Source organism: Salmo trutta, chromosome 2 (assembly GCF_901001165.1).
Source record: "Salmo trutta chromosome 2, fSalTru1.1, whole genome shotgun sequence".
Taxonomy (NCBI): domain Eukaryota; kingdom Metazoa; phylum Chordata; class Actinopteri; order Salmoniformes; family Salmonidae; genus Salmo; species Salmo trutta.
The window spans coordinates 33228439-33239301 of NC_042958.1; the positions used below are offsets into that span (position 1 = coordinate 33228439).

Below are 10863 nucleotides of genomic sequence, written 5' to 3' on the forward strand. Positions count from 1 at the left end.
AGCTACACTTCTGGAAAAAAAAATACCCCACCGGACCCTCCCGGCCTGGGGGTGCCTGGTTGGCTACTTTTCTATTTGGCTAGCTACTCTATGTACGTGTGGAAAACACTGGGGCTGGGGCCAGACCCACAGGTTTTTGTTATGTTGAGCAATGAGCAACCCAGAGTATGAGTGGCCTTTCCATCTTTGTCTGGTGTGAGGCTCATCTGGTCTTGAGGAGTGTGAGGCCTTGTGTTTCCAAACAGAATGAAAAGCCCAGAGGCCCAGACATAAAATCCCACATTCTCCTTCTTCCTCCCCCTCTTCTTCATCTTCTTCTTTACTCCAGAGTGTGAATTGTACACAAGAATGAGAATTTCACTCCAAAGCTTTTTTCTTGTTAGAGGAGATTCTCCCCTCCTAAACTTGAGAATCCAACACGTCTGAAACATGAAAGTATTGGAGCACTTTGAGCTGGGAGTCCAGCTGCATTAACCGGCCCCCTTTCCTCCCTCCCCTCTCTCCCCTTTTTCAAAAAGTCTCTAAGGGCTTGAGGATTTCTCTCCCTCTATTTATTTTAGGGGGATTAAATCTCAAATGAGCCCCTCCAACTCCAACAACAGTCTGGTTGTTGAAGTCATTCAAGCTAAAGGTGAAAGGATTATTCACTGCTAGTTGCTATCACTGTGTTTGTTACTCAGACATAACATACTGTAGCTCACATAACTTGCTGAGTTTTACCATGACACAACAAAATGAAATGTACAGGGAAGGTGAACTACATCACATCCAGAATATGTATATATTTTTCAAAATCAAAAGAAGTACAGCAAATTGGCTTGATTTTGCACACATCATTCTGAAATCTGATTCTCTAAGATATATCTGAATTGAAGCTTCTGAATCGCAGTTGGGCATAGTGTGGTGCTGCTACTACAATGCATTGTCCTAATTTAAGCGGTGCTCAGTTTCTTTGATTGCATCATTCATTGTACAAGGTTCCCTGCTCCAGAAATATCTCCATGCATACATTATTCTAGTGAAAACAGTCAGTGGCTCCTGGCCAAGTCTTTCGAGGGATGAATGTAATAATTTTCAATCACTGTGCCGTTCCAAAGGGAGCCGGTAGAAAGGAGATTGACAGATGTGAGCTGGATTAATCTGCTGCTTTGAACTCAGTCCAATTTGCGGTCTGTTGCAGGTGCTAAAGAGATTGATATTGCCGCTACCCTGGAGCACTTGAGAGACCAAAGAGCCGGCATGGTCCAGACAAAGGTAAGGTCCCTCGCTCTGAGCGGGAGAAGGAGTGGGGGTGCTCATGTTATTCACACAGAGGTGCATCTAGTTCACGGGTAAGCGCATAATGACATGAGCCTTACGGGAAATGAAATGATCAAGCGATTTCATAGGTTGCTTGAAATGATCAAGCGATTTCATAGGTTGCTTGAAAAAAATCAAGACCATTTCTTTATTGGAGGAGCTATTTTGAATTATACTCAGTCAGTTCATATTCCAAATCACAAATGAGGAGGTTTATGTCCACAAACACCAAGGGCTGGTTTCCCTGACATATATAAATGCCTAGTTCTGGATTAAAAAGCATGCTCAATGGAGAATCTCCATTGAAAGAGCTATTTAGTCCAGGGCTAGGCTTAATTTCTGTCTGGGAAACCAGCCCTGAGCCCTTAGAGTTTAAGATCTCCAAGCGGATGTAAGTGGTTGGCCTTTTGCAACTTCCAAAACTCATGTAATTCTTGTTTGCCTCTGGAAATTAGAGAAGCCTCTTAACTCCAATTCCCCTGTTCATAACTCAAATAATCTAACTCATTTTAGCGAGGGAGGTTTGAAACGTCTCATTACAATCAAGTAGGTTCCCTGGAGAATTTCTCTATTTAAACAGACAATGGTCTCTCATTTATGAATACTGAATTATTATGATGGGCAGCGAAAGCTTTTTGTGTCTTTTAAGACAGACGCATTGAGCTCCGGAATATCAATTAAGGCAAACTCAGTGCAAAATTAGGACGTATGACATCTGTGAAAGTTGTTTACTAGAAGACTGGAGACTTCCTGAATGTTTTATTTATGTAAATTCTATTGATTTAATCCAGCTTTCGCTGAATCCCATTTACCAGTGACTCAGGTCTCTGATTGGAGCTTGTTAGGGAAGTTCTCATTTTGGCAAAAATAAATGTTTAAAGTCTTTTACTAAAACATCTAAGGGCAAATTAAATTACATCAGAGAACTAGCAATATTATTGATGTGGTGCCTCACTGTTTCATGAAGAGCATAAATTGTAGTTTGTAGTTTTTAGGACAGCTTTTAGCTGTACAATATATACAACATTAGCTGTTCTGGTCTTACATGTAGATAGAAGTGTTAGATATTACAGCATTACACTTTTGTCATACCAATAGACAATACTTACTTACTCTATGCTCAAGCAAGCATCCTGTAACTTTGTGGTGAAGACAGAGGTTTGACTCCCTCCAGTGGTGGAAACGTAAAACCCTCTTCCTAGGCCACCATAATGCACCTTAAAGCTGAGATCTGCGATAGGTGAAGCAGCGTCTATCTATTTTTTTAATTAACTACAGCTATTAAAGGTCCTGTATAAAGACCTATAAAAATAGGAACAACCTAAGCAAAAAAAACTGTCGACATTACTTGTTGTAAAGAACTCCTCAGTATAGATTTTATTTTACCCGAGGCGAAAATGTGGCATGTTTTGTGTTGACAATTCTGAAGCCGGATTCTTGTGAACGCCTACCTCTCTTCAGTGAGTTTATTTTAGCACCTGAAGGCTGAATGAGAGTGAGGAGTGGAATGTGAAACAGTAGGTCTTCAGGGTGAAAATCGATCGGCCCTGTTGTGCTCTTCAGGGAGCACAGTGAGTCACACACACACACACACACACACACACACACACACACACACACACACACACACACACACACACACACACACACACTTGAGAGAAGAGTTGACTTAGGCCTAGATTCAATCAGTTCAAGCGCTAACCCGCGCTAGCCAACACCTGCGTAGCTGGTGTTTTGGAGGTGTCGGAGGTGTAACTGCACTGAAGCTGTCAAATCGGTGAGCAGCTGCTCTTGTGGTCATTGTCTAGAAGCCACACCCGTTCCAACCGCGTAAGTTCCGAATGGGAAAGTGTAGGCTATATAGAAATAATGATACTCAAATTTTAAAAAAGAACGAAATAATCAGCATTTATATCAGCCTAATCGAGGTGTAGATTACATCACACATGCCACTGTTCAAACTTGTAACATGGCTACATGTGATTTTGACTAATGTGACTTGGTGCGTCCAATGGCAACGTCCAGTGATAGGTATAACGCCGAGAGCCGCTTGTGCATTTGACAGCTCTAATGCAGTTCCGCTGCCAAAACATCAGCTATGCTGGTGTCGGCTAGCATGGATATGATTGAATCTAGGCCTTAGAAGCTTATTTGAAGACATCCCTGGTTGGGTCTACGGTGGCACTGACTTCACTCACACACTCAGAGAGGAAGCTCGGAGAAGGGCACAACTGCTCCCTCCATTGTCTTTGTAGCCACAACACAACAAGGGGGCATTAGACAAAGTGTCATTGCGATATGACTCACTGACAGTCATATACCTTTACACACCGGACAAGATGTAGTTATAAACCAGCCACTGAACAACTCTCTCTCTCTCTCTCTCTCTCTCCACAGGAGCAGTTTGAGCTTGCGCTGACAGCCGTAGCGGAGGAGGTGAATGCCATCCTAAAAGCACTTCCACAGTGAAACTCGACGCCGCCCCACACCGTGCCACGTCTCGCTGTTTAAACACATGTTTTTCTGCCCACTCAAGTCTGACATCTCGCTTATGTCCCAAATGGCACCCTATTCCCTATGTAGTGCGCTACATTTGAACAGGGCCCATAAGGGCCTGGTCAAAAGTGGTACACTATGTAGGGAATAGGGTGGTGCCGTTTGGGACATACATACCTATCTTCTCTTGTTTCTCTCTCCTCTGATTCTCTTGGTATACTTATGAATGTTGTGCCAGATACTTGACCGACCTGGTCTTCGTAAGTGTGATGTATTCTGTTTGCAGTTGTTATCGAACATATGTTCCAGCACCACTTACAGATAGCTAGACAAGGTCACATGTGTTCTCTCTCTCTTTGTGATCTGAATAATCTATTATACTAAGAATCAGATAATTGGTTATTGATGTGTGATGAACATGATATTGTATTCAAGGCCTGAACATCTGTGTCCTGTATATAGAGAAGATGCTTCAAGGAACAATGTCGAAGTGATCTTTACTATTAAAGTTTTGAACCACATTCTATGGCCCTGTTCAAATACATTCGAAATGCATCCTTCCTTCCTTTCTTTCTGCCTTCCTTCAGAATCTGTAAGTGATATACACTATCGGTCAAAAGTTTTAGAACACCTACACATTCAAGGGGTTTTTCTTTATTTTTACTATTTTTTACATTGTGGAATTGTAGAATAACACATATGGAATCATGTAGTAACCAAAAAAGTGTTAAACGAATCAAAATATATTTTATATTTGAGATTCTTCAAAGTAGCCAGCCTTTGCCTTGATGACAGCTTTACACACTTGTCATTCTCTCAACCAGCTTCACCTGGAATGCTTTTCTAACAGTCTTGAAGGAGTTCCCACATAAGCTGAGCACTTGTTGGCTGCTTTTCCTTCACTCTGTGGTCCGATTTTTCCCAAATCATCTCAATTTGGTTGAAGTCGGGGGATTGTGGAGGCCAGGTTATCTGATGCAGCGCTCCGTCACCCTCCTTCTTGGTCAAATAACCCTTACACAGCCTGGAGGTATGTTCGGTTATTATCCTTTTAAAAAACAAATGATAGTCCCACTAAGCGCAAACCAGATGGGATGGTGTATCACTGCAGAATGCTGTGGTAGCCATGCTGGTTAAGTGTGCTTTGAATTCTAAATAAATCACAGACAGTGTCACCAGCAAAGCACCCCCACACGATAACACCTCCTCATCCATGCTTTACGGTGGGAAATACACATGTGGAGATAATCCGTTCACCACACCGCGTTTCACAAAGACACGGCAGCTGTAATCAAAAATCTATAATTTGGACTCCAGACCAAAGGACACATTTCCACCGGTCTAATGTTCATTGCTCGTGTTTCTTGGACCAAGCAACTCTCTTCTTATTATTGGTGTCCTTAGTATTGGTTTCTTTGCAGCGATTCGACCATGAAGGCCTGATTCACACAGTCTCCTCTGAACAGTAGATGTTGAGATGTGTCTGTTACTTGAACTCTGTAAAGCATTTATTTGAGCTGCAATTTCTGTGGCTAGTAACTCTAATGAACTTATCCTCTGCAGCAGAGGTAACTGGGTCTTCCTTTCCAGTGGCGGTCCTCGTGAGAGTCAGTTTCATTATAGCGCTTGATGGTTTTTGTGACTGCACTTGAAGAAACGTTAATGTTCTTGAAATTTTACTGATTGACTGACCTTCATGTCTTGAAGTAATGATGGACCGTCATTTCTCTTTGCTTATTTGAGCTGTTCTTGCCATAATATGGACTTGGCCTTTTACCAAATTGGGCTATCTTCTGTATACCCCCCTACCTTGTCACAACACAACTGATTGGCTCAAATGCATTAAGGAAAGAAATTCCACATATTAACTTTTAACAAGGCACACCTGTTAATTGAAATGCATTCCAGGTGACTACCTCATGAAGCTGATTGAGAGAAAGACAAGAGTGTGCAAAGCTGTCACCAGTGCAAAGGGTGGCTATTTGAAGAATTTCAAATATAAAATATATTTTGATTTCTTTAACACTTTTTTGGTTACTACATGATTCCATATGTGTTATTTCATAGTGTTAATGTCTTCACTATTATTCTACAATGTAGAAAATAGTTTAAAAAAATAAAGAAAAACCCTTGAAAGAGTAGGTGTTCTTTGGACCGGTAGTGTACAGATACCCACCCCTCGAAGAACTCCCTAGAAAGGAAGGAACCTAGGGAGAAACCTAAAGGAACCAGGCTCCGAGGAGTGGCCAGTCCTCTTCTGGCTGTGCCACCACCCTATTACTTTCCCCCAATCCAACCGATTCATATCTGTGATAACTTTAAGTAGTAAGGAAGTGTTTAAACAGGGCCTGTATGTGAGGCTCGATTTAGTCAGATATGCTTTAGCCAATATCCGCATAGCAGTTGTTTTGACTGTGTCGGAGGTGGAACTGTGTTAAGAGCTGTCAAATCCACAAGCCGCTCCCGGCATTATACCTAAAGCGAACATTGCCATTGGCTGCGCAGAGTCGCATGATCAGAAATCCCATGCAGCCATGCAGTTCGAACCCTGGAATGTGAGATGTTATTTTGTTGAATGATTTTTTCAATTCGATCATCATTATTTCTAGAAAGCCTACAATGTCTCGTTGTGAACTTTAACACGATTGGGGCGGGTTTGGTTTCATGACAATGACTTAGAGCAGCTGCTCACCGATTTCACGGCTCCAAGGCAATTCAACCTCCGACACAGCCAAAACATCCGCTATGTGGGTGTCTGCAATCGCTGGTTAGTGCTTGATCTGATTTAATCTAGGTCTTAGTTGTTCTCTTGTGCAGACTGCATTTGTTTGTTTTGTACATTGTTTTGTATATTAATTTAATACCGTTAATATTTAAAATCACTGAAATGTAATGATAATAAATACAATGAGTGTACAAAACATTAAGAAGACCTTCCTAATATTGAGTTGTTTTGCCCAGTTACCCACTGAATGGCAAACATACACAATCCATGTCTCAATTATCTCAAGGCATAAAAATCCTTCTTTAACTAAGCTGTCTCCTCCCCTTCATCTACACTGATTGAAGTGGAGTCAACAAGTGACATAAGTAAGGGATCATAGCTTTCACCTGGTGTCATGAAACGAGCAGGTGTTCTTAATGTTTTGTACGCTCAGTGTAGAGTGAGCAATATAGATATTAACAATATGATATATGATTAAGCTGAATTATATTGTCATTGTTAATATGTTTGTTTTGTCCTCTTAAATCAACAGAATATTGTGACTCATGTGTACAGGTAAAGTCCATGTATAGAATAAATTATTGGAAGCTTGTTAAAATGTTATTAAAATGTTTACTGAACTTGTCAATGAAAATGATATATTTTGTGTGGAAACAAAATTCAGATTGATAATAAACCATAGAATGGTTGACCAGACATTTGTCTGTCAATTTTTCCACTACTGTAGCTCTTCAGAAAACATAAAAAGGAAGAAGTACGTATGGCATTTGATCAGTTGAATAAAAGCCAGCTTCTTTTACCAGAGGGTGAGTGCATTGACTGACATACCCGCACGCTGATGAATTCTGCAGTTTATTTTGCAACACATCCACCGAAGGTCTTCATCAGGCTTAACCCACGTGAAGAAAGCAGTGATATTTATAGAACTCCATGCCTGGACAGATGAAATGCTTGGCCTACCACCTTTTGTCAGTTGAGAGACAAGGCAGGCAATGAAACAGATAATCAGCCCAGTGATTTACCAACTGAGATACAGTAGAGGGTAATACCAGGAGAGAAATTTCTGGGCCGCTGTATGGGTGACAACAATGAGATTGTCTTCATTTATTTTTTACCCCTTTTTTCTCCCCAATTTCGTGGTATCCAATTGGTAGTAGTTACGGTCTTGTCTCATCGCTGCAACTCCCGTACAGACTCTGGAGAGGCAAAGGTCGAGAGCCATGGTGGCACAACCCAACCTAGCCTCACTGCTTCTTGACACAATGCACATCCAACCCAGAAGCACCAATGTGTTGGAGGAAACACCGTACACCTGGCAATCTGGTCAGCGTGCACTGCACCCGGCCCGACACAGGAGTCGCTAGTGCGCGATGAGACAAGGACATCCCTGCCGGGCAAACCCTCCCTAACCCGGACAACACTGGGCCAATTGTGCGCCAGCCCATGGGCCTCCCGGTCGCGGCTAGCTGCGACAGAGCCTGGGCTCAAACCCAGAGTCTCTGGTGGCACAGCTAGCACTGCAATGCAGTGCCTTAGACCACTGGGCCACCCGGGAGGCCCTTGATTGTCTTCATTTCAATCTCACATCAGGTTTGTGTAGCCTATTGCACCGAGAGCAGGGCACATCTTTACTTCCTAAGTTGTCATTGCGCTTTTCAGTTTCTGAAAGTTATTGAGCACATGGTGGCTGTCCATATTCCTACTCACAAGTCATTGCCGTACACTTGTGCCTAACTATTCATATTGGAGCAGTTTACTCAGGATCAGCATTTCTACCAGACAGACAGAAGAAAGCGAACGAGGGACAAGGATATTGCCCAGCAGCGCAAACTAGTTTAAAACCTTATTCGTTTGTGAAGAAGATCAAAGTTATCAGGGCCTTGGATAGACATGAGAGACTGCCTCAGCAATCTTCTCCCCATTCATTCCCAACAACACCAGGCCCCTTTTTTTTGGGGGGGGGGGATTCCTGGAAAGCATCCCAGCCAGCTCCCAGCAAACACTTGGGATTTCCGTATGCTTTCCATGGCCAAATGGCATGTTTGTAAGCTTGTTGTGTTACTCATCCATTGATCAGCAGGTGTTTGGTTCTGTAACAACAACCCACCTCTATGATTCACAGCCACAAAGCAGCTGCTTGAACAGCTGAGTAAGTCTTATAGTGTAAAACTCTCCTTTCACTGCGATAATCACATCTAACTATCTAGCCTAGCCAATCGGATTCCACCCACGATTGGGAATTTAACGTTGCACCTTGTAATTCAACCAAACTAACACCAACCTAGTAATGAAGTCAAGAGCAATACCACGACTTAGATATACACAGAGGACCTATTGATTGGTGAAGTATTGAGTTTGCTAAGACCAGCACACAAATGTGATCATGAATTTACCGGTATATTAAGGGATTGGGAGTTAGCAGTAATTAAAACGAGGTCGTGGTTGAGGAGAGGAGAGCACGTGAGAACATTAAAAGGGTGGGTTGTTACAGATTTTAAACTGGGTGGTTCGAGCCCTGAATGCCGACCGTGCCACAGGTATGAAAAACATGTATTTTTACTGCTCTAATTACGTTGGTAACCAATTTATAATAGAAATAAGGCACCTCTGGGGTTTGTGGTATATGGACAATATACCACGGCTAAGGGCTGTGTCCAGGCACCTCGCGATGCGTTGTGCGTATGAATAGCCCTTAGCTGTAGTATATTGGCCATATACCTCACCCCCTCGGGCTTAGTTTATTTGTATTTATTATGGATCCCCATTAGCTGCTGCCAAGGCAGCTAATCTTCCTGGGGTCCAGCTAAATTAAGGCAGTTTATACAATATTATTACACTACAATACATTCACAACAGATTTCACAACACATTAAGTGTGTGCCCTCAGGCCTCTACTCTACTACCACATATTTACAACACAAAATCCATGTGTACATGTGTGTATAGTGCGTATGTTATCATGTGTCTGTGTTTGCGTCTCTTCACAGTCCCCACTGTTCCATAAGGTGTATTGTTATCTGTTTTTAAATCTGATTCTACTGCTTGCATCAGTTACCTGATGTGGAATAGAGTTTCATGTAGTCATGGCGCTATGTAGTACTGGACTTGGGGACTGTGAAGAGACCTCTGGTGGCATGTCTTGTGGGGTATGCATGGGTGTCCGAGCATTCAATATGTCAATACCTGTAACAGAGTGGATTGTAAGAGCATTTGAAGTGCAATTGAAAAGGTCTGAGACTGAAAAGGTCCACTCGTCGTTCAGGGTTTGGTCTGTGTCTTAGGGACCTGCACTATTATCAAAGGATAATTGGGTTTTCAAGCTGCTTGTTTGGGGTTTGAGTGAGCCATGCACTTGAGGATAGCGTCAATATTTAACGTTGTTGCTGTGACAGATGCATTTTGCCATTTGATATCACTAATTCCTCCCATTTCTGCCCACAACATTCCTATGTACTCTTTGACCAGGACCTGTCATACTCAGACTGACCACATTGTGAAAGTACGAACAAATGCCTGATAGTTGAGTCAGATGGAGTTGTCACGCTAGACTAGAGGAAGCATCCTAGCTATCTGGAAACGTCAAAATCCCTCGTCACTTTGTTAAACCAATGGACATAAAAAGCTATGCACTTTTTAATTTTGTAATATTTAACTACTTGAAACATGTTAATCCTCCCAAATGAGAGATGACAGAATATCAAAAGGCATTGGAACACACTAGGTAAGCGACAGCAGGAGAAAGCAATTACCATGAATACGTTTTCTAATAAAATTGTATCCTTCAGATGATAAGCAATTAAATATGTGTAATTATGGTTTCCATACAGTCATTTCTAAGCTGATTAGTGCTGTGTACTTTAAATCCTGTAATGGAGCTGTGGATGGGCTACGGATGGCCGTGGCAGCTCATCTGCACATCTTTAATGATAATGAGGTCTTAGGAATGACGAATAGCGGCAGTAAGCCTGTTCTCAGCCCCAGTTATAAGAGCTGTCAGGGGAGGGAAACGTCAGCAACGAGAAAAGGAGACACAGCCCATAGGTACCCACTCTACGCACGCAGGCAGTGTCACTGTCACCAACGGCTCAACAGGGATAAGGCCGTTTCCATTTTAGTCTTCTTTGCCTTGGTAGGTGGGAGACTGAGATTTTGACTATAAATCTAATTTTATTGGTCACCTACACATATTTAGCAGATGTTATTGCAGGTGTAGCGAAATGCTTGTGTTTATTGCTCTGAATGATGCTGTTCTGGAGAGATGATGAGCAGCTCGAACTGATCCACTCAACTCTAGAGGGTTGATCGGTATTATGAGGAAGTATGGTCTATCAGGTCAGGTGTGT

The 10863-nt window shown here is 42.3% G+C and overlaps 1 protein-coding gene across 3 annotated transcripts in view; it reads left to right on the forward strand.

The window, feature by feature from the left end:
• The window catches only part of LOC115154194 (receptor-type tyrosine-protein phosphatase N2), a 312884-nt gene extending 308396 nt beyond the window's left edge, over positions 1–4488 (forward strand). For all 3 annotated transcript variants that reach the window (XM_029700191.1, XM_029700198.1, XM_029700204.1), the window contains 2 exons: positions 1181–1254; positions 3697–4488. In XM_029700191.1, coding sequence (XP_029556051.1) covers positions 1181–1254; positions 3697–3768 — 146 coding nt within the window. In that variant the 3' untranslated portion in view covers positions 3769–4488. The remainder of the gene's footprint in view (positions 1–1180; positions 1255–3696) is intronic.
• Positions 4489–10863: the final 6375 nt, after the last annotated feature.